This window comes from Amia ocellicauda, chromosome 1 (genome assembly GCF_036373705.1).
Source record: "Amia ocellicauda isolate fAmiCal2 chromosome 1, fAmiCal2.hap1, whole genome shotgun sequence".
NCBI classification, from domain to species: Eukaryota; Metazoa; Chordata; class Actinopteri; order Amiiformes; family Amiidae; genus Amia; species Amia ocellicauda.
Window position 1 is genome coordinate 16,703,201 of NC_089850.1, and position 25,429 is coordinate 16,728,629.

General features: G+C 38.2%; 1 protein-coding gene across 6 annotated transcripts in view; it reads left to right on the top strand.

The window, feature by feature from the left end:
- esrrga (estrogen-related receptor gamma a) overlaps positions 1-25,429 on the top strand; it is a 201,252-nt gene that overhangs the window by 95,144 nt on the left and 80,679 nt on the right. The window contains exon 1 of one of the 6 annotated variants that reach the window (XM_066697081.1): positions 16,125-16,412. The exons of 2 other annotated variants lie outside the window; for them this stretch is intronic. In XM_066697081.1, coding sequence (XP_066553178.1) covers positions 16,357-16,412 — 56 coding nt within the window. In that variant the 5' untranslated portion in view covers positions 16,125-16,356. Of the gene's footprint in view, positions 1-16,124; positions 16,417-25,429 lie in introns of those variants that run through there. 3 more of the 6 variants (XM_066696878.1, XM_066696811.1, XM_066696736.1) reach the window with 3 other exon arrangements.

The following is a 25,429-nucleotide window of genomic DNA, read 5'->3' on the forward strand; positions in this document are numbered from 1 at the left end:
TAGAAATACAGAAGAGATATGGAATAGAGAGTGAGAAATCCATAAGAAAGAGGTCACTTCCATATGAATGGGACCGTTTCCTCTGTTTCTGGCTGACACTAAGCTTGCAATGTGGACTGACAGAAAATTAAATCGTCATTCACCTGCTTGTAAACCTGAGTTTAAGGGATAAGTCCAAGACTGTCACAGCCCCGGCCTTGTACACTTTTTTTTTTTATTCGACATTGTTACCCTCCAAAAATAAGTCTGCGTCCGTTTCACCTCGATGAAAATGGACCATTCCATTTCCTACCGGGGTTTTCAGTCTGTGGAGAAAGGAAACCTAACCTAGGGCTATCACTCAAACACAAATAACACCCCCCCATGTCCATTATGGACACGTCCAAAAATAAGTGGTCACAAAGTCAGTTTCAGTATCTTAGGAGAGTAACTCAGCAGTTAAAGTTCTTTAATTTTGTTTTTAAATGTTTAAAATGGAGAAGTCTACCTATTAAAATAATAATATTCAGCTCAGTGTCTCTGTTTTTATACAGGGAGCAAGCAATAAGTAATTCTAAAGTCATTGTAATGGCGTACAGAAAGCATTAGATATATTTGTTCCAGTATCTGATATGTTGCAATAAATAATAATGGTTAAATGACTGTACATTTTTTATGTCTTATTTTAAATGGGGTTTGTAACATAATATTACGTACACATTATGTACTCATACATAAAAACAGTCTTTGCACAGAATTTACAAATTATGCACATACTGTGTGGGGATTAATTTAATTTAATGAGTTAAACAGTATTTGGGTCTTGGATTTTACAGCTTTATTTTAATATCCAGCTTTGTGCTTAATTAATTAATCTTTAATGTTTTATGATAAAAAAATGTGTAATGATTTTAAGATGCATTACTACTATAATTAGTTGTATTTCATAGTGGTTTAATGACTACTAAAATGTATCATTTTCTTTACTCCTAAATTTATGCTCATGGCAAAAGTTCAATTTCTCGACTTACTACTAAATAGAAATTCGTTCTAATTAGACAGTGAATTAGAATACGCTCCATATTTGAACATACTGCTTATAATCTCTTACCCAGTCTAGAAAAGAATGATACAATGTAAATAACTGGGCACGACTGTAAAGCTCTCAGTTTTAGAATAATAAACACTGAAATCAGAAATAAGGTAACCAACCAATCAGCTTGACTTAACCAAAAATGGGGTCATGCCAAAATCTTGTGATGCTGTTTATTGCTGTGCTAGGACTGGGGGATGTGAGGGAATGCAATTATCTAGAATACTTTAGAAACCTGAAAATTAAATGCCAGCAAAATGCTTTGGTGGGGGTATCCATTCAACCACTGGTTGCCCCATTTGAACTGAGTAACTCAATTAGAACTCAACACTAAAATTGATTTCTCTCGATTTCCTTTACAGAATCAGTAAATTGACTGTAATTTCCTTCCACACGTAAGCACTTTTAATTTCAAACAGATAATATTGTTAAGCTCCTCACTGGTTTGGAGTCTAACCCCTGTCTCTCCCCCCTACCCCCTACTTCAGGATTATGTCAATAAGGGATCTCGATTGTGAAGTTACAATTATGTGTATTAAACACAAGTCTTAGAAATGCAGAGAGATGCTGAATTGAAATGATTGAAACATCAAGTTTGGTTCAGATTTAATTCTGGTGGTTTCTGCTGTAAACAAAGGATCGGGTCCGCTGACAGGAAATGTCACTGCTTATGACACGCAAAAGCTGATTTCCCCCTCTTCGGCAGCACGGGGCACGTGTCTGTCCCAGGTTTGCCAAGCCCATATTTCAGAGTTACACACAAGAGGAGGCCATTCGATTCCCCTTTGGAAAATCAGTATTTTGTGCTCAGAATCTGAAATGGATATTAATGAAGCGTGGCACATTAAAATGACATTTCAACAAAGGCAAACAAAAACAATAATAGAAAAAACAGAAAACCTGAAGAGGGATGTGGCAGTGTACATTAATTGTCTTAAAGTATCATTCACTCTGTAGTGGCAGGGGACTGGGAAGCCTTTAATAAGGAGCGTTATATTAAAAAACATCTCTGAATCGACAAACTGCATCAACCGATGATTTCAGAGGCGACTGAAAGGCAACTTTTTTTTGTGTTGTTTTGTTTGAAGCACATGAATAGCAGCACCCACCAAAGGTGCTCCGCGGCCCTGGCACAACAATGACAGCCATTGAGGCACTTTTGTTCCTCTATCAAATAGCTCGCACGTCTATTTCTGTAAGCCGTGTCATCGGATAGAAGAGGCAGACCCCTCTACAATTACGGGCCGTGACCGGGAGGAGCTGGCTGGCGAAGGGCTCCCTGGGACGGCTCCGGCCTCATTGAAATTCTACCTCCATCCCCTCCACTGGAGAAGTGATATGAAGATGTGGGAAAACCTGAGCCGAATTGATTTTTTCCCCCTCTTTTTTAGAAAAGACAATTACCACTTTGTTTTATGTCAGGGGACCTCGACAAAAGGGACCGGGGAGGGAGGAAGTGCAAAATACAAGAGAGCTATGATATTTTGTGAGGTTTTACTCTTCCCACTTTATTTGGGTGTTAGTTTGTTTATTTCCTGTTTTTTAGGTTTTGTATTTTGCTTTTTGGCCTAAATTGGTGCCACTGTCGGATTCCATTGGCTTTTCTCTTTAAAGACACAAAGTAAAGAAAATCCAAAAAACTTTTTCTTCTACAACCTCTCAGGCGTCTATTACCTTGCCAGTGTCTTCCTAATGACACCCAGCACGTCATGTAACGCCTGGAGGTTTACCACGTGTCTTTATATAACTTCAGATTCTCTATTCTGCAATCTGTAGAGAAAAACTGGAGGAAGGTGAGAAAAATGTTTCTTACATGAATAATTGTCTACTGCCAGCTTAGTGTGTTTACATTCTTCAAAGGGGGAAATTGAGGTCAAAGGCTTAACTCTAAAGAAACAGACCACGTGCAGGTACAGAATTAAAAACAATACTGAAAATGCTCTTTTTGTGCCTTATTGTGTAATTGCTTTAAACAAAACTCACAAAGAATAATATAGCCAAACAGAGAGCGGGGAAATGCATGCAATTTCTGTACCTAAAAGAAGGCGCCTTGCTTATTTAATATCTTTATCAGATTAGGAAGATATTGTAAGTAAACCTCTTGCTGTGTAATGTGAAAGAAACAATTGTACTTTCTTAAGAAATGTTAAAGGGAAAACTTTAATTAGCCTTTATAAATGTTGACCCAAAATGAGTTAACAGATAATTAGATTTTGAAGAGCCATTACAGAACGATTAACTGGCTTCTCCCAGGTTTCAAGACTGGATTCGGTGGAAATGTACATTATGCGAGATGTCCGAGGGGAAAGTTATAATTCATGTGCCCATCTGCTCCGTCTTTCAGTGCTTGTTTTGGCCCAGTGCTAAGTGTGCCCGTGTGATAAGCAGGTTGAGTCTTGGCAGAATAGATCAACATCCTTTCACAAGCCGGCCGTGTTTATACTTTTGTTTCATGTTGTCGAGCCTGGGTGCCAGATTAATTACTGTACTCTGGAATTTAAGATGCTGTGTTGTTTTGCTTCAGAAAAAATAAAAATAAATTAAAAGCCGTTAAGACCCCTTTCTAAGAGTTCCTTGCCAACCCCCCAGGGCTGATGTGTGAAAGCGATTTTATTATAAATGGACTAGGCTCTGAATTGCCGTGCTGCCCGTTTCATTCAGTCCCTCAAGAAAGGTTGGAAGGAAAAATAAAATTGGACAGGAGAAGATACTTTTGGACAGAAGACATATTGGGAATTGTTAGCAAGAGCAACATTAGTGTCCAATGTTTGGTCTTGTCATTTGGGTTTGGTATGAATCACATTTCTGAGCATAGAGCTAACTCAGATCAGACTCCTTGGCTTTCACTTTTTATCAGTCGGCCGAGTCGTTCTCCCAATTGTCTGTGAAACTTTTAATGGACTATTTTGGGGATCAGTGGCATCGGCTCTAATTAAGTTGAATTTCAATGTAGTTCAGCATCCGAAAATCTCTCTGAAGGCCCCTCTAACCCCAAAAGCTTCTAGCTCTCACACGCTTTTAAAGAGGTCAGCCTGTTTGGAACTAGAGTTTTACACATAATATAAGAATTAGCCTTTCGGTTTCAAATGGATCTTGATAAACAATACTTGGAAGTGTAAGAACTATCAGGGATGTTAAAGAACAGATAGAGTAATCTGTCTCCCTAAGGATGGTGGATATCTGCAGGGACTGAAGTTGCCCAAGTAGAGCAAGGTCAGAGCCTGAGTAGAGTTCTCCATCGAAGGATACTTGTCCAAGACAGTCCAAGGAAAACAGAGACCTGTGATGAAGAAATTGAAGCTGGCATGCCCTCAGTCAATGAATAGACATGAGAAGGAAAGCAGTCTGGCTTCTGACATCGGTGTGGCACCTGAGAGAGGAGATGGTTTTGAAACGCTTTGGCTAGCAATCGTGTAGCTCTTTTTTTCTTCAAGAGGCAGGTAGACACTGTATTGCAGAATTTGAGCACACAGTAACAAGGTAAAATGGCCTATAGTTGTTCTAGAAAGTGCTGTTTGTTAAGTTTTGCATTTCTGCATGTAGGGACTTTCGGTCAGGACTGTGGCAGCTTCTTACCAATTAAAAAAAAAAAGCAAATCAAGAAGCTAAAAGAGGCCATGGCATCTTACACCGCAGTGGCTGCTTTCCATATTAAAGTAGGCCGAAGTCAAAGACTGCTTTTGGCTGCTGTGAAAAGTATTAGTGTAGGAATGTAATCAAGAAGAATATTTGATCACTGGTTTTCTTAAAATATGCACTGGGTGTTGATTCAAACCTCTTTTGAAAAGGATTTTGTCAAATGTCTATCAAAACAAAAGCGTTTTTCAGTCAGAAATTAATAACGAGTAAATACAAATTCTAATGCAATTGATCAAAGTAGACAATGAACAACCTCCAAAATGGCTATCAGGGTGTATATAGTAGAGGAGATTGGGAGGTCTGGTTATGTTGAAAATGTGTGTGTGTGTATTTGTATGTGTTACCACGTGGATAATGATGAACTATAGGCATGTCCGTGTCCTCTGAGACTTTTGTCTCTGTGTTGTCGTTTTGTTTATTTCCTTTCCCACAGCTATTCCTGAAACTTGCCCGTCATCTGTGTGGCACAGACACAGATGCCACATAAGTTGGCAGGCCTCTGCTCTGTGACAGGAGGAGCTCCCTGACACACTCTGCCCACGATCTGTAAGCCATGGGCACCGCCTGACCTACTGCCTTTTGAGACGGTCATAGTATGGTTTAAAACTTCTCATTGTTGTATCGGTTTCTAAAACATGCACAACCGTTACTTTTGTCACTCTCTGAGAGCGGCTTTGACATGATTTCAGAGCTAACCTAAGCTATGCTCTTTGTTTCGCATTCATTTTCGTAACTCATGTCAATAGTTCCCGCGTATCTCCAGTTGGACAGGAAGGCGTCTCTGAGATAGTTCTGCGCTGCTCCTGTGGACGTGATTGTTAGTGACTGGCCCAGTCTGGGTTTCCAGCCGTAATCTGCAGGCGGCCTCTACGTTTGGGTTTGTGGGCTTCTGCCAGAGGAGGCACTCTGGAAATCTCATTGTGATGTAAACCAATAAATTAAAAATAAAGGGGTTTATAGTCTTGTTATTGCTTGTCAGTTATAGACTGGTTCTGTAAGATTACATTTCAGAAAGTAAATACTTTGACCACAGATTTCTGTCAGAATACTCCTTGAAGAAAGTCGCCTTAAACCTATGGGTGTCCTACATTTAGATAACAATTGAGGAACCGTGTACAATCTGTTCTTGTCAGTTTTAAGGGGCATTGGCTGGCGATCCTCATGGAGAGTAATGTCTCGGAGAAGGAAAAGAGCGTATAACACGGCTCCAAGCAGCACACGGTTCGAAACACGATTACTGTATCTGACTGATACATTGTGCACACTTAGATTGTGGTAATAAGGGAACAACTGAAACCAAACGAGATCTAATGCTCCCTGATTCACTAGATATTAATGAAATACAAGCTTGATACCATAAATGGAGGGCCTGTTGTTTTCTTAGTAGGTAGTCTCCTGTGAGGTCTTGCTGTTTAGTCCTAATAAGTGCATATGGCATTGAGATATGAATTCTGGGACACTCTGGGCAATGGAAAAGAGTGGCGCACAAAGCCAATGACTGTGTCTGCTGCTTTTGTTTATTTTTTTAATATTTACTCGACCTTATCTCGCTTCGGACAAAGAGTAGAAGCCGTGGTGTTAATAGGGTTTCCTGTATAATTGCTGTACAGTCTCCGGTCTATCGTCTGGACTTGGCATTTAAAAAAAAAAATCAAAAAAGGGGAAAAAAGAAAAAAAAAAACGTTATCTATCAGGTCAATTAGACGTCAGACGTTGTATTTGAAGGCTAATTTGATTCTGCCGCTATAGAAAAAAAGAAAAAAATCTGTGGAGCAGAGGTTTAGTAAAGATATCTGGGGCTGTGAAGTCTTAATTGCAACCTTAGATAAGGATTAGAGGGTTCTCCTTCTTAACAGACCAAAGTGATTTGCAAATACCTAGGCCTGCAAGGTTGCTTAATGCACTAATGTGTATCACATATCTAGGACTTCAATTAACTTGGAAAGAAATGTACTGTATCTTTTTCCCTATACACTACATATGTGCTGACTTGTTTATTTATTTGAGCGGGTGATTAAAAAATGAAAAAAAAGTACTGAGCATGTTTGCATTTATATTTTGATCTCTGGGCTACCTTGTGGTTTTGGGGGTTTGAAAATCCTGTGTCTTCATCCCACAGTCTTGCTGTATACGGTGGTTTCTTGAACGTTTGCTGTCAAGTGGTCATTTTTCTATTGAGACTCAATTAACGTCAAAACTATTTTTCAAACGCAAGCCTTCCTGAGTTAAAGTGAAGATTCGTTTTTTTTACTTAATTCACTTTTTCACTGCATGTTTAAAACGGACAGTTTGCCACGGAAGATGTGAAATATACAGTTGCGAGCGTGAGATGACGTTAGTCTACCTAATAATAATCGGTCGGGTTTTTTTTTACTGCTGTAAAGTAATTTCCTTGACAAATTGTAGTTTAAATCCAGCATTTGCACTGTCTTTGTCACATGCTACCCCATCAATGTATCACTCCCCACTTCTTTGTTTACCAGGTCTTTCAGTTTAACATTTTGATTTTTCTTTCACGCAAAGTGCTGCGCCTTGCACTTTGGAGTAAAAACCTTGACAACCTGATCCTACGTGTTTCCAAAGCCAAATGAGCTGTGTGGTTCTCCAATATCTGATGCCATCTGAATACACAGACACAGCCGGGCAGCCAGAATAAAGATATAAGACTATTATCAACTTCAATACATGTCTTAATTGTAATGTCACTAAACCCCACAAATAAAGAAAATCAGAAAAGGGAATCATTCATCCACCTGCTTCACAGGAAGGCAGTCTCCTATTGAGGCCAGGTAACGCAGGAAAGCCATTGCATTTCAGAGGAGGGGAGTGGAGTGGAGAGTCAATGCTTTCGCGAATATGGACTCTTGCAGACTTTCAGATTAAATAAAGGTCCCTTCTCCTTCTCAGCCCCCTCCCCCCTAACCTAACCACTTCCTCCACCTCCCCCAGCCCCGCTACCCCCACCCCCAATCCATTTTTTTTCCTGGACGTTTGTTCTTGTTGTGAACTTGGCTCCCGTGCTGCACTAAATCAAAGCAGGAAACTAATAATCTCACGCGGGGGCCCCTTTCATTTTCTGTTTTCTACCGGGAGGCTGGGGTTCTCTTGAAGAAAACCTGTTCAGTTGATCCAGAGCAGTGTGTTCGGTGCAGGAGGAGCGTATGGTAACAGCAGTCATCATATCAAAGAAAGGTTAGCTGCCATTGGATTCAGGCCTCCCATGGGCAGAAAGAGGCTGTTATCGCACCGGAGTGGCAGGGGGGCTTTGAAATTGCCACTTTCCTTCATGTGACAATTGTACCTGCTGATACACCATTAGATTACTTAGCCAGTTGCTCATTTCAAGCTACTATAACCTTGTGTTATTTCTTTTATAATAGTGGTTTGTTGTCACATGTTTTAAGAGGGAAGTGTCGTGGAGTAGTGGCAGTTGTTGAAGAAGACCTTTAACTTCCAAGAAAACTTGTGTTTTTTTTATGTCAGGGGTAGGGGATAGGGGTGTAAGTTTTTTTTTTTGTTTTTTTTTGGTGCAACAAGGCAGTGATTTTTCAGAGCAGGCCTTGATTTGTGTCTTCAAAGGTATACATTTTTATTCCCCAAAGCAATATTTGAGTTAGTTATGGGGAATAAGATAGAAAATAGTTTTTGACATTATTAGTATTATTGTTGTTGTTGTTGTTGTTGTTGTTGTGCCTAAAATGTTCTCAATAAAGACTTAAAAAAAAAATATATATATATATATATATATATATATATATATATATATATATATATAATTTCAATTATAATAAATTGATGCACAACAATGCACACAATGTTTATAACAGGCTGTAGAGGGTAAAGTCTGCTGCTATCCCAGAAGGCATTGCACTGGAGGAACACTGTGCCATTCGTCCCACAGCACAGTTTCTAGTTTGGACAGTAGTTGATCTTCTTGGTTTCACCCTAATTGGCCAGTCCAGTTGATCCCAGAGGGGCTCTGTGAGTTGGAGGTCAGGGCTCTTGACTGGAAATGGTTTGAATGTGGTCCTTCTTGAACCACTGTATCTGTGCTGCAACCAAATACCTTTCTGCACTGTGAGGTAGTCAGCCCTGTCTTTTGTGTGTGTTTCTACATGTATGCTAAAGAGTTCTTTAAATAGGAGATTCTGAACACAGCCTTATTTTAGTCTCACTTCCAGTTCATGTACTGCCACATTATCTGATTAGTTATAAAATATGGAAAAATGAAGCTCCACAAAACCCCAGTGGTTCAGATCATGCTAAAATATATAACTAACAACCTGCAATAGAAAAGAATTAAGCTTTGGGATGCTGTGATGCTTAGCTTTGCCTGGACAGCTTTCTCACCAGCCCGATAACCAGTTTACAGCCAGTAGCTCCCTCTGTTGTTCATACTGGTACTGCATGTCTTCTGAAATGTTTTATTTTTTCATTTTTGTTTAACACAAATAAGTCTTTATGAGCTGAAACCTTCAAGCAGACAAGAAGAACTACCATTGGAATAATGACAAGAATCAGAGCCTGTGAAATATTATTTATTAAATAATTTCATTGGTTATAGAGACATTTTACAATTCACATTATTGTATTTATAAATGAAATACAAACATTCTGTAATTTGTTATACATATATTTATTTTGTAGTATATGCAATAAAACCAGCTCTTTTCATTTACCTACACTAACACCAGAATAGGTTTTCAAGCAAATTACTTCAATCAAATAATTGGTGAAGACAAAATTAACTAGCTGACAACAGTCTTTATAATATACTATATATATATATATATATATATATATACACACACACACACACACACACACACACACACACACACACACATATATATAATGTAAGCAGCCAGGAGATTGGAGCAGCACGCGTTCTCAGTGGTGTTGTTAGAAAGACGTTCTCTGTTCTTGTGTACTAATACACAGCACACTCCCCGCTGTGCTTGTTGCCAAACAGAGGTTTGGTCTAATGGCTTAGCGCAGAGTTAGGATTGCGAGAGCCCGACTCCAGCCGGATGAAGGCAGAATGGTAGCCGAAGTGCCTTGGACAGGTGCTGGCGTTCCCGATATTCGAGTCCACCCACAACCTGTTCTCTGTGGAAGGTGGGATTTTGGCAAGCCAGGCGCTCCTATTTGTTGTTTCTGTTACATTTCAAGTATACTAGATCAGCTATGGATATCTGTTAATGTACTTACTGCTTTGACTGTACATTGCAACATAATAGTACATCTTTTGGATTTAGAACTGTATACATTTAATATATTTTGCATAATTTGCATACTATATATTGATATATGTAGATATAGAGATTAATTAGACATTCTGCAGGACAGCAATTGCACTTTCCTTTGATACATTTAGGTCTTGTATATATTTAATGTTGTTTGTTTTGTGTATTTCTCTGACAAAACGCATTAATTTCCTGCACTATCAAGATACACATCTGTTAAACATAGTAGACTAAGAATCATCGATAGAAAGTCGCATCTGTCCCAATGTACAGCACAGATGCGTAAATGCTTTTATTGGTATTGCTAATTTCCTGCTTTCAAAATGCTTATTTTTTATTTCTTATATAAATGATTCAGATTACATTTCAATCTGAGCAGAAGCTGTATTTCTTCTTCTCTGTATTTAGGAATTTACCACCAGCTGCTTGATTCTGTGCACACAGTTTTGCGTGAATCTTATTTTAAACGGTGACGGAGACACATAAATACCATGCGGTGACCCACACACCAGTGAACGAGTAACCCCTGTCTTGAATGCATTAAGACCCAATTTTGACAAGTTGATTTTAAACAACTCCAAACGCTGTAGCATTGACAAGACTGTTCTTTTTGGGCACGGGCTGGTGACATGTGACCTAAATGAACTTGCACTATTGACTACTATGATTGATGTAAAGCTAAGCAAGCCATAGTAATTCTCGGGCAGATGTCAACAGTCTGTGACCAGAGGGTCATCTTCTTTATCAACATTTCAAATGCTGAAGGAAGAGAAAAAAGAAAGAAAAGGAAAGCGCTTCATATTGAAAATGAAAGGCATGCACAGAACCGACGTCAGTGTTTTTGTCTTTCTTGCATAGACATTTTTATTTCTTCTTCCCAAGTGATATATCTATCAATACAAAAGAAAGGTTAACATCAAGTATCCTATATTACAGTACTATACGCCCCCCCACTGCATTTCTGTGCATTAGAGAGAAGCAAACCTGAAACCTGCTGTGCAAAAACACAGATGGAAAAAAAAGAAGGTATTGACAGATATTGACATGAAGAGCAATCCGCCTCTCCTTGCCGTGCATACTGAAGTTAAAATGTATATGTTAAGGCAGAGGGGGATTAGAGTCTTATAATCTGAGAAGGGAAGAAGTATCAAGGAATTGTTGCTTGTTTAATCTGATTACAAACTTTTCAAAGCCAATAGCAGGAAGAGAGGAGCAAACCGCTTATGTTGTAGATGCAATAGTTAGACAGTGTCATTGATTATTATTAAAATGATGGTGATTATTGTTATTAATATTATTATTTAGTGAATGTGACTGACCTGAGTGTGGGCTAGTCCTGCGGTGGCCCTCAGGGGGTCCTCTACACAGGAGACGAGTCCAGGAGGTAGTCAGCCGAGTGCGGTTGTTCTCCACAGCCCCGCCGCAGCGCCGGCACAGACGCTGTCACTCGTTCTGCCGGCACAAATATGGAAATGTGACATAAGGGGGACTCTTGTTCAGGAGTGAGCCGCTGTAATTGAATCAATACATCCGGACAGAGGACGCCGGCCTGCTGCTCAGTACCAAATAAGCCCCCCCCACCCCCACGCACGCACACACAACTCCTCACAACTGCACTGTCCATGCCGTCCAACATGCTGCGCTCCTCGGGGTCCGCGCCGCTCCCAGCCTCCGTGTGCAGGAGTTCAGACCCAGAGATGGACAGTTCGCCAAGTCTGTCGTCGAACGATCGCTTTTTTGCTGTTGCTGTTCTTTGTGAAAAGTGAAATTACAAGTGTGTGGAACTACACAACGATGAGAGTTCAGAGCAAGTACTGGAGCCCTCCAGGAAAGGGGTGCAAATGATCAAATTACAATAATGATGATGATAATAATATTTGTATTAATAGTAATAGTAGATGGTTTTTTTTAGCCTACTAGAAAAAGCATCACAATAAAAAAAAAATGTTCTGTCTCAGTTCATCAGTCTGTTTCATCTATTTGAAGAGTAAAATCCAAAACCGCAGCATGACACATTTTCCCTTCTGTTCGATATAAGGGTCTCCCTGTATTGTCACAGTCAGTCCGTGAATGTTTCACTTTGTATTTGTTCCTGAAATTCATGTTTTGTTTTGTGGGGAGAGTAGCTCTTTCAAAAGCAGCTGAAAGTATAATGTTCAAATAAAGTAACTTTAGGAAACACAACTGAATTAATAAATACATGAATTTGAAAAGCATCTTTGGGAAAATGTCCTCAAATGCTGTCATTTTAATAGGAAAAATATCAATAATTTAATTTATTTTGTGCTAAGAAAGTCAATATTGTTTCTGTAAATGGATATGTATGTATATATTTATTATTTTTGTGATGTTTTGTTTTTAACAGTCCAGTTATGGAGAATTTGTCGCTTGATGCCTCCGCTCGCTCTGTTTGTTGGCATTCCTACTGTCTTTGATTCCACAGATTCGTAATAATGTCATCAACAGCGCTGGCAGGGTGGCTGCTCAGTTTTTTTTTTTTTTTTACTACCCCCTCCTCAACTATCATGTCCTGAAGCTCAGTATCTAGAAAATGCATGTCGGCCCTAAAGAAAGATATGCTAATTTCTCTCTCACTATAGATGGACTGGATTTTTTTTTCTGTGTCTTTTTTCTCCTCTGTTAAAAAAAAAAGCGGTACATGAGGAATGGCAACCTGACATCAATTTTGGGATGCCAAATTTGAAGCCATTGGGAAGTACTCCTAATCATGCTAATGTATATTGCTACTATCACTAATGGTCAGCACGGACTCCGTCACCTCTCGGTCTTTCTATTAATGCAAATAAATGCAGCACAGGACAACTCCGGGTTGTTGACAGCTACCCTTGTGCACTCCGTTTAGTTAATGTACAATTACTTTGTTATATTTTGCTATAATATTATTTGTCCCAATAAGGTACAATTTGCACACACAAAAAAGGTGCACTTAATACATTTAAAAGCTATGCCATTCTTTAAAATGTTTTTATAAAGTAACCTACACCACTAATCACATCAATATATTCTGCAGCTATTTCCAATGGATATGTTCTCATGTGGATTGTTTCTCATTATGTCCGGTATCAATAGGTATCAATTATAATTAGCTCCACTATTGTTTGTAACCTACGAGATATTATTTATTTCATTGCATTTTAAAGCAGCAGTATTTCAAAGTGAACACTTTTTCCAATGAATGATGGTCCTGTATCTGAAAATGTATCGCTCTGATACAGGCCTGGCCTGTCTAGCCAGAGTAACTTTTTGTGAAGCAGATAATGCTGAATATATCACTTTTTTGCTGTGCCCCTATTTATTCATTTTTGGTTTTGTTTTTAACATTTTTCCCAGCGACTTGACTAAACCAGGGGCTCACTTTACAAGCTGTCGGAGTTATTCACATTTGCCTAGTGTGTGTGTTTGTATGGTAGAGACAGCAGTAGGATGCGATTCAGTTGGGCAGAAGGATTAAATAAATACATCCCAACTGTTCTCGGGTACAGGATGAGGGAAAAAAGTAAAGGTTTATTGAGTATATTTGTCTGGTAGAGTCAGGATCCTCCAAGATCATAATTATTATTTATTACCATTTATTCTTTATTGTTATTAAATCAGAGGATCTCAAGAACAGGATTTCAGCAGGATTGCACTGAATCTGTGCTATTAACCAAATACTCATTGTGTCACAATGCTATGGAAATAACATTTCACAAGTGTCGGGGCCGTGTGTTTAACAATCATTTCTGTTGAAATGTAAAAGTTGAATCTGTTAAACACATTCTGAGTAATATTTATTTCTTTGTTTTATTAATTGAGGACAATAATGCAAATCTCTTATAATATCTAATCAGAGGCAGAAGAAGCTTTAAAAGGCATAAATTACACATATGTGGTGCTGGTAGTTCCATGCGGAGAACAAATCCTTGAAGGAATTCTTTGATTTGGGCTTTAACAGCATTTCTGAGTCCCTGTGCAAAGATGCACTGGGTGGCAAACCGTCAGGAGAAATGTTCCTCTTGCTACAGTCACTATACAACACACTAGGACGGAATATGTACTGTCTGTACCTTGCATGTTCTGATTCTTATATTTTAAAAGCAATAGCAATATTCAATATTTGCAAATGAACACAAAAGAGCATAAAAAATGGGTTTCCACCTCAAACTGAATTACCCTTCCTGGTCTTTGTGTATTAAAACAATGAAGAAACTTAAACTCTGTGGGCTGCGCTGCGCAGAATACAGAAAGGTATTGCAGTGAGCAGATCCTTGTACTATAAGTGCAAGCTGTCAAACTTATTTTTCTTACTTATTTTTAAACCTATAGATTTCCTGTCAGCAAGGGGTTCATCGTGTTTTCTTTTTCTTTTTGTACTATTCTAAACATTGCAATTCCTTGAAGTTATCCTATAAAGAAGATATATGTGAAGCATGTATTAAATACCCTGTACTGTATTTCCTTTAATTAATTACTATATAACAATTATTTAATATTTAATTTGTTTATTATTATTATTTATAATACAAAAAATAATAAAAAAATCCAGCAGAACGATTATCTCTTCAGACGTACTGATTCCTTCTTTATTTCAGTGCAGATTTTGAACGTACATCTGGGGTCTCACCACAAATTTGCAGCTTTGGAACTTTTCAGACATTCCAGAATAACAGACAACACTTTAATAATAATAAAACAAGTCATGGAGAAATGAAATGATGACACGGACAAACGTGATTATTATTGTTCTTATTTTTACCCTTTTCTCGTTAATATAGCTGAGCCGTTGATTTCAGAGCAGAAAGTGGTCGTGGTCTTTAGTTTATTTACAAATTCAGCACAGGGCGTTTACCATGAATGGCGATCCCTGACTAATCTGAGAAGGAAACGCACGCACCTCAGAAGTGAACCTCGTTGGTAGAGATTGCATCTTTGAGTCAACACCCAACAATAAGGGTATCCTGTCCTAATAGCAGTTTGCGACTGATGTTTTGGAATTTGAATTAAAGGAGGGAGCTCGGTGAGGCAGGGTATTACAAAACAAAACTGAGAAATATCTGTACTGTACGGGGTTTATATCCCTCCCAAGTAAGAAGATAAAATGCGGAGACAATTTCACACTCAGACACGGTTGTGAGATACAATAGTTAGCAGACTGGTGTAGGTCCTGAATTTTCTGATCAGTAGGGAATAGCAGTCCTCTGAGAAAGCAGCAATATATTCCCTGCTGGTTGTGGCAATTCAGCGGTGTCTGACAGACAGAAAAGACCTGGCAAGCAGAGAAAATAGGTGCAGGAAAGGGTTGATAACAAAAGAGCATTTACCTGATTTACTACTTTTGTTTTAAGTTGTCACAATAGTAAATCTTTCATTGCATTATGTGTTACTAATTGTGTTACCAGACCAAAACTGTTAATGCCGTCGCTTGGTGGTGTGAAATTGTGAGCTTCTACAGTATTTGTTTGAAACCTGCATGTTGAACTGATTCGATTTTTTTTTTTTTTGTCTGGTTCTTCATTTATATAAATGTATTAAATTATTATTATTGTTTTTTGTTTTTTTTTCGTATTTATTCTCTTCCATGTTGTGAGTGAATTAAATCATCTTTACATTTGACAGTTTCAGTGGCAGTAGGATTTCAGTAGGATTTTTGGAATTTCCCTTTATTTCTGCTTATTTTTAAAAGGTTAAAGGTTACATTGCAAAATACCTAAGTACTTTTTTGACAAATTGGTTACAAAACTCTGAACTAACATTTGGTTTTGGTTTGTTTACCAGTGGAGCAAAGTTGTATCATTCTCCTGTGTAATATATATATATATATATATATGTACACACACACACACACACATATCACAATATGTAATTTACAATATTTTGAATTTAACAAAGTCTGAAGGTGTTATCTCTCGGCTTGACACCTGAACTGATAAACTGATAAGCATTGTCTTTGGAAAGGGAATGTGCTGGTTCTTTAAATCCCCCCTCTCCTTCCCTCACACTATTCCATCTCTCTGTCTTGTCTCTCTCTCCTCTCTCTCTCTCTCTCTCTCTCTCTCTCTCTCTCTTTGTCTCTCCCCTCCCACTCCACCTGCTCAGTTTCCCTCAGTATGAGCAGGCAGTGCCCTGTCCAGCTCCAATTGGCTAGACAGCCACCAATCTGGCGTCTGGATGGGCCAGAGGGACTACATATGCAAAGCCTTACTTCATATTAATGAGCTCCAATCGTGGCTTTAAGTCCTTGATTAGAAGAGTGCGAGAGCTTTTGGTCCCAACTGGCTGTGCCTATAGGCTTGTCACCAGGAGAACATTTCTGTTAATTGCACCGCTCTGTCAGGAGAAGAAAAAAAAAAACTTTGATTTATAGAGGGGGTTTGCACAAATGATGGTTGCAGAGCGCACATGGATTCGGTAGAACTTTGCCTGCCAGAGTGTTTTTCCCTGCACTCCGAAGAAGAGTAGGTACATTTTATTTTTATTCTTCTCTTTAGGAAACATACCTCTGTGTTGTACCTACAGACAGGTCTGTGTGTGTGTGTGTTGTGTGTGTGTGTGAGAGAGAGAGAGCAGTGCTTGCTGTTGCATGTGGGGGCTGCTCTGTGTCTTGTGGTGCAAGCCCTGTGTGTGCGTCTCATTCTGTAGCTGCCTGACAGTGCGCCCCGGTGCTGGACGAGTCCTCTAATTGTACAGTGAATAGCACAGGTACCTGTGAGACGGAGTCTGGCAACACTGGCGTTGTGTGAGTTCTGCCTCTGAATTGATGAACAGGAGGGAGGAAATGTGAGCAAAGGAATATTGTCTGTTTGAAATCTGTTTTAAAAGCAAGGATTTTTTAATCTAGGAAATGATTCTGAGGCTTGGATTTCACTTGTTTTGAGAAAACTAATAATTATATAGATAGATAGATTTATGTGTGTGTGTGTAGTTATATATATATATATATATATATATATATATATATATATGTGTGTGTGTGTGTCTGTGTACTTATATATGTGTGTGTTTGTATTTTAAAAATGCAGTGACACATATTTTTTTAGTATTAATGGTAAATCAGAGAGCAGCCTGGCAAAAAGGTTTTTAAATCACAGAGAAGCTTTATTCTCAAAGACAGGTTGTGTAGTTTGTGGCCCGGTGAAGCTATTAACACTAGCACATATGTACAGTATTGACTATCTGGTGGGATGGTGGCATGGCGGGGGGGAGGGGGTCACAATCCAAGCAGACTTCTTCATATAGAGAAACTGTCAGATTTACTATAGGAATTTGATTTTCCTCTTACTTTTGTCCAGGATTGTTGAAATCACACCGAGTCAGCTTGGGTGCAAATTGTTTCCGACCCACTGAGGAAAAATAATGAACAAACTATACTTTTATTTGATTTATTTTTTTTGCAATAAAATAGAGCAATGGTCTTTTAAAATATAAAATGTGAAATTATTTGAAATAATGAAGCTAAAATAGAAAATACTAACTTTAATCAAAAGCTGGTGGAAAAGTGTAATTTGTCAGGGAATTTTAGTCTGCAAAATGTAGCTCCCGGTTTTACGGTGGATATAATTTGCATGGATTGACAGACATCCAAATCGAGCTTGTGATGCATTCGTTACCATATCTCTATTAAAAAATAATAATTTAAAACCATAAGTTAGCATTGCTCTCTCTTCCACCGAGGAAACGCCAAGACTATTAACCCCTGCCCTCAGCTACGTTAAAACACAGATAAGACCATAAAAGTATTGTACCCCTCTAAGCCTACTTACAGATTAGAGGGAAATGAAGAGTTCAGGCATTGCTGTCGCTCAGGTATATGGCAGTACCAGCCTGCCAGCTTTACCCCAGTCCTGCAAACACTTAGAATAAGACCATTAATGTTTCATATGCTGGTGCACTAGGGGAGACTTTAAAAGCATGGCGATGCAGACTGGAACTTCTGAAGTTATTCATTGCTATAGTTTAGCTTTAGCACAATAACTGTTCCCCTGCCTGGTGTCCTCAGTCCCCAGGAATCTCGCTGCTAGTTAGATGCACGGATACACTTAAGATAACACTCCAATTGAGAAATGAAAAATGCATCTGCTGGGGAAAAAAAAAAGAAAAGAAATGCTCAGCTGAATCCGACGTCTTCCTTTGCTTATTCCTTTATTAAGCTGCTTTGTTGATTTGATGTTCTTGGGGTTAATTTGCATGCCTGGTTTACATAAGCTTCTTAATGTAGATGCATTGAGATGGAATTCGTGCCCATGTCTTTCTGTGAGTTACAAAAGATTTGACTTACTGCTTCCTACTTGTAAACTAAATCAATTTGTAGCAGGATTAATACTCAGACTAGCATGGCAACTAATGTAACTACTACAGCTACTATTGCCAGCAAATTATTATTATTATTATTATTATTATTATTATTATTATTATTATTATTATACCTGTCATTAGTATTTCATTTGCAAAATATCATTGAAATTATACATCATTAATCATATGCAGAATTCATACAAAATATATATGATAATGTATAGAAAATAATTAACATTCAATTTACTTTATAAATTTGAATTGCATTCTGTATTTGTGGACACGCACAGTTTGTAGGCATTTTTAAAGTGAATTTTTGATTTTTATCCTTAAAAGGGTCTGTAAGTGATTACATAATAATTATAATGAAAAGGTATATAGTTGAGTAATTGTAATATGTTTCTTGCAGCACTGAACTACCTTATTTAAAATAAAAATAAAACAATTTTAAAACAATGTTAAAATTACTGAAAAGATGATAACCAAATTAAAATTAAAATGTTTTTAATCCCGCTTCCCATGGAAATACAAAATAATAATTTAATAAAATGTATTTATTTACCTTACTATTTTATACAGTTTTATTATTAGTATGATGGTAAATACTATTATTATTAATACCAATATTAGTATTTGAAAATAAATAGATATAAAGAAAATATAAAATAAGAAATATGTCAAGCAAATTCTCATGTACAAAATGATTTGGAAAACTGATTTGTGTTAATAAAATGCAAATGTGTGTGGAATTATCAGGTGTAGTGTATTTTGGTAGTATTTTTCATGAATTAGAACAAGTCATTTATATGTCAAACAAATAGTTTATTTCAAAATATATATAATTATATTTTTTCTCAATCTGATTAGTTGTAATTCAGGGCTTCATTCATTACAAATTAGCAGCATTAAATGATTTGTAAATGGCATTCCAAGTGTAGTGCAGAATTAGACATCCTAATTCTTAGCCATCTTTTTTATCTACCTATTTATCCCCTAATCCATCTATTCCAGATGATGTATTGAAACATCAGGTAGAAATTGACTGCCATTAATTCATCATTATAAAAATGATTCCTCCAGTCTCATTTAAATATTATTTGTTGCCTATTGCCTCTGTAACTCTGACAGGACTTCAAAGGAAAGCAAAATTAAAAAAAACAAAAAAATGCTGTTTAGGTGCTTACCTTTGGAGGAAAGTTTGACATTTTTAATTTTCATTTTCTTGGCAACCCAACCAATAAGAGAGTGAGAGTTCACAAGCAAAACATGATAGTGCAATTAAATTCCTCTTATCTCTGTTTGAAACCATTTATTTCATATGTCACTTAAATTCAAATGTCCAAATGAATCTGCCTTGTTTACAATGTTAATACCTCCTCACTATCTCTCTGTCTCTGTCTATATATATGTATCCGCTAAATATTTCAAGGGACGCGTGACTCTGTTTTAAATCTCCCAGCCCCTGCCTTCTGTTGATTTGTGTCTGACCGTTCATTGTGTTTATTGTGTCCTGCTTATTTGAATGTGTGTGTTGCCACTTCCCCTTATTTCAAGGAGTCTGGAGCATTCCAAGGGTAATTAACCCGAGTTAAAAGAGAAAACCCTCGTGAGTAGACAGCCATTGTAGTGGAAGGCTATATTTTTCGTCTTTTGTTTAAAAGGTGCAATAATTGGAACCCCCCTGCACCTCCCCATCCGTTTAAAAAAAGAAGAAGAGAAAAAAGAAAAAGAAAAGTAGCAAATGTTGTCAATTTCACTGATTAATGCCTAATCCATCACTGATGGCTTCTCAGGGGTATATCTGATTTTATGTGAACTTTAAAATAGTATTACAAAGAAAATGCCAGATGAGACGTCTGTAGCACAAATTGCGGAGCACATGGTGTGATTATGCTAAACCATATTGGAGTCAATGAAAGAATTAGTATTTGTGAAAAGGGAGATTTACCAAGTTTAATTTCCCACCTTTAAATTTAATTAAAGCTCTGGCTTTTTCTGTCTCCGTTTTTGTCCGTTCCTTTTCTCCCTCTCGTTTAATATTAAAAGATTGTTGTCCACGTATCGAGATAGGGATATTAGAGGCTTATTGTCCGTCATCTTCCAGTTTCTTTTGTAATGTCACAATATGTTGGAAGGGGAAGTAAGAGGCAGCTGTTTTGTTGTAGGGTAATTGTTGTAGGACAAACAGTCCTCAGCCTTCAACGCTGTGCCTTTACATCTACAGTACACACAGTAAGGATGAGGTACATGTTTATAAACAAATTGATGTCATTGAGAAGTTAATGAGGTACCTTTTTTTTTTTTTTTTTTTTTTCCAGAAAGCAGAAGTCTCCCTGTCAGCAATATAATACATGTTGTATACTGTGACTGGAGCACAAGCTATCTGGTTGTGTTTTGAAAGCAGAAGGCAAGAAAGCTCCAAACGGTTTGACTAACAAATTTTGGACAGGGATATTTACGTGGCAGCCGGCTAAATGCTAGATCTGTGGATGCGAGCCACTGGAAGCAGTGAGTTTTATTGCAGCAGGTTTTAGTATTGTGACTCACTTTCACTGGGGGGACATGCAGGAAGCAGGCAACAATAAAATGTTGATTTCCTCTGAAGAGAGCCTGTGTGCTTGTGTGTGTGTGTGCGTGTGTGTGTGTGTGTGTGTGTCTGTGTGCCAGGGAGGTAGAGCTCTCCAGAGGAAATGTGTGATTACGCGGAGCCAAGTTTGTGCAGTTTTTATCTCTTTTACATCCACTGGCCTTGTATTAAATTGTCATTGTCCTGAAGCAGAGGGGGGAAATGAATTGCAGCTCTCGACACCGAGTGACAGTGAAATATTTAGCCTCTCTCTCCCCAATCATACTTCATGTGTGTGTTTGATAGTGCGGGGATGACACGGGCACACGCTCTCCGGCTTGACATTCCTCCCAGTTGCATTCTTTCCTCGTTCTCCTCTTATCTGGACAGAATTCCATGGCGTTAAACGCTGGGATATTTTGGGAACCCCCCCCCTCTCCTGTCCTTCTAAATCCCCTCAGTGTGAGAAATTAAGGATTAAATGCTGTACAGAATCCTTATCCCAATGTTTTGTTTCACTGTATTGATTTTATATATATATATATATATATATATATATATATATATATATAATTAATTTAAGTAAAACTATGGATGATACAGTATTGCTTAAAGCACTTTAGGTTGAGTTGATCAAATGTGGATAGAAGATTCATATTTTATTTTAGGAAAAATTTGCATAAAAAGGACAGCTTACTTTTCTCCAACATTATAGCCCTCGGCATATTTATTAATGTGTAATCTGTCTGCTTTTAAAAGCACTGTGGTAATCTAGAAAGGTATAGAGGACATGAACATTCATCAATCACATACCACCCACGGATTATATTTATTTTATGATTATAATTATTTGGATGAGAAGTTACTGTAATGATAGGAAACTTAAATTAGGAAATTTGAGAAATTCCGGGTACTGTTTTAATAGTTTTTTCCCAGCCTGAAATTTCTCCATCGAACACAGCAGCACAGAAAGTGTTCAGGTGTGTGTCAGGAATGGGGATCTGTGTGTAAACATGCACGTATAACCATTCCTGCCTTTCTGTAATATTAAGACCAGCTTTCTCCAGATCTTTTTTGTGGCGGATGCCGATTTGGGAATTTAACTGTGATCCTGATCTGCACATGAGCTGAAGAGCAGCGTGTTTAATGTATCTGCGTATCGTCTAAATGACTGAGGAGCAGCCAGGCACAGTCCCACGCGCTGTGCCGAGGGGGGGAGCCGAGCCGGTGCCACAGATGAGGCGCTTTACGTCCGCTTGACCACACAGGCTCCACTGCAGCGGCAGCCCAAGCTGTTGCGAGATGTGCTTGGTGCTGAGGTGAACCCCTGTAAGGTCGCACACCACTCCTTCCCTCTCTCAGGCAACAAAAGAATTCCTGTTTTATCTGGAGACTCGCGAGAGGCAGGGATGCCTGACCAGAGAGGCCTGAACGCCTCGGCGACCTGCGAAAGTCTCCGCAGGTCAGTTTGTTGCTTTGCTGGGAGTGTCCCCTGCTATTGTCTCATTAGAAAGGACAATAAAGGCCTTTTATTCCGCCCTTTCATGACTGAACTCCATGTTGCATTTCCAAATCGTTTCAATCCATCGTAGTTTTTATATCTGATATTTCTGTTTTCTAGGTCCATATAAATTATTACAGTATATAAACATGATGCTTATATATATATATATATATATATATATATATATATATATATATATATATGAGACAGGATTTATATTGAATTAGATGTCAATTTCACATATCAGAAAAAAATAAATCATGCTTAATGGTCTGTGATTTCAGTCCAATATTATTCATGTCTTAAGTAATTTATAATTTATAAGAAGCAAAAAAACAATAATAATAATAATAATAATTATTATTATTATTATTATTATTATTATTATTATTATTATTATTATTCAGTGCTATGTTTTAGTATTCCAGTACATTACATGTCTTATATACAGATTGTACACAACGGATGGAATGGATTCATTTAGTTCGCTTTGTATCCACCTTTGCCTTAGTCACACAAATTGTTCTCAAAAGTTTAAAGCGAGGGGTGTGCTTGTGTGTGGGATGTTGGACTTGAAGGCTTAGTACCAAAGGAGAACAGATATATATATATATATATATATATATATATTTTCATCGTATAGGCAGTGGGGGGAAAGGGGAGCTTTTGACTTTTTAACAGATAGTCTTTAAGAATGTGACAAATGAACTAATGCTTTTAATCCTTGTATCAAAGTATGTACTGCTGATGGAAGACGGATTTTGAAAAGCACAATGATCCTTCAGGCGATGGATGTATTATTGCCATTTTTTTCTATCTGTTTGCTTCCCTTTTTTTTGCTTTAATTCCCCTCTGTGACAGAAGCAGTGCATTCCTGTATGTAGTCATCCCAGGCTGTCACTTCCATGCAAGGTCCATCATATTAAATTAGACAGTCCATCTGCCTTGGTCGGCCGATCTATTGTTGTACAGTGGCATGAAATTACACCTGTCTCATTAATCACGGCAGCACAGAAGAGGTTAAAACACAGATTCCTGATAACTGAATAAGAGCGCACAGAAAACTTAGCACACAGCACTGGCGATTGATCCTGTACACTTTGTATGCACAACCTTGCTTCTGTTTATTGCAAAATTAGCATAAAAACGGTATAGCTGTGGAAGGCATAGGGATAGCAGTATATAAAAAAAAATCAGTTTTGTTTTTAGGATTAAAAAAGTAAACTTTTTTTAATTTTGTAAATATGCATTTGTTCTTCTGCCGTGATTGTTGTTTTGTGTTGTTGTTGTCGTTGTTAGCCACTGGGAAAGAATTGACGCAGGCTCTCTGTGGCAATTAGTGACACCAGCTCAGTACAAGCTGGTCAGCTTTGGAAGGGGGAATGTGCCGACCAACAGGCCACGAGTCGGCTTTCCGAAGTGTCGCCGCTTTGCATTAGTAAGAATGACACCTGTCTAATCAATCAAGGGTTTGTGACTTCACAGATGGAACAGCAACACTCGACTGAATCGTTCAGCGCTGCGCACACACACACACACACACACACACGCACACGCACATGCACACACACACACACACACACACACACACACACACACACAGACTCGCAGTCACTTGGCTTAATTCATCTCATTGTCCTGCCTGATAATCCTCAGCAAGTCGTGTGCTGTACCGCCCGTTCTGACACAAGCGTGAAATGGGCTCAGGTAGTATCTGGGGCTGCTTCTCACCACACGTACACCGTGTCAGTGGGAAGGTTTTTTGTTTTTTTTCTCCTATCTTTTTTTTTCTTTTCCTCCTCACTACTTCATTTTCTGTTTTAAAAGAGCCATATTTCAAGTTTGTAAAACAATAAGGGCCCTTTTAAAAATAATGAATATAAATAGAAAGAAAATATAATATGTATCAAAGGATATTGCTCATTTTCCATTTCATATGTATGTAGATTTAAATGCTTGTCCCTAGGATAAACTGTATTATAAGACTTCTATAGAAAGTCATGTCGATTTTCATAGAATTTATTACTTTTCATGACATTGTTTCTACAAATATATTGATCACTATCAATTCCTAATTGTATGCAATTGAGTATTGAAGGAATTTTAATGAATCATGTATTGAAAAGTGACTATGGTGGATTATCAGGTGGCTGACTTGCTTCAAAACAGCAGACAACACCAAATGTACGGAGTATCAATTAAAAAAAAATGAAAAAAAATCTTAAATTCTGGTTCTGTCGTTAGAGTCATTTAACATCAGATGCCGTTCTGTAAAGCTGCGTGTTTGTCTCAACACACTAAGGAGACGTGTCCATAGACAGCACGAGCTGACGCAGGGGGGCGACTGAATCATACATTTCCAAACACTGCTGTCCTGCTCTCTTGTCCAACATTGGAAATGCATTTGTGTTGTCTTTAGATGCCCACAGAATTCACCTGTCATTACTGGACATTAGTTTTATCTGTTCTCCAGTACATTCAAAATACCTACACACATCCATATCATATAAATGTTATCTAGCATCCTAATTTAAGAATGAAATCCTGCGGTTACTACCAACCTATTTGGATTGCACTCTGTTATCAGGATGATATGTAAGTGGTGGTGTGGACTGTCTCATCTGTGCCGTATGGTATATTGGCACAATGTTAAAAGTCTGGTGTTGAGATGAGGGGCTGACACAGACAGTGTGTCCTTGGCGGCTGCAGAACAGGGAGAGATCCCAGCAGAACAGCCGCTGTCTGGGACTCGGATCCGGGATGCCTCGGCGTTGCCTTGGCCTTTATAGGAATCAAACACTGATTTGTTGGGCTGCCCCCTCCCCACCTTTGCACATCGCATTGTCATCTTAATAGTCTTTCTACTCTTCAGTCCGAACTGATTTGTTTTTGAGAGGTGATATATGAAAGACAGAAAGCAGACACAGACTAGCCACCTTACATTCTCTCCAATTTCTGGAAGGAAAAAAATTAAGCGCTGTGTATTTTACAGAACCATGGATCCATTCTGGGCCATCCCATTTCCTCCCCTCCTGGCCTGCAGTTTTATCACCAGCCTTTCTTTTCTTTCTCAGCTTTGTTGTGCTGTTAATGGAGGCACTTGAGAACAA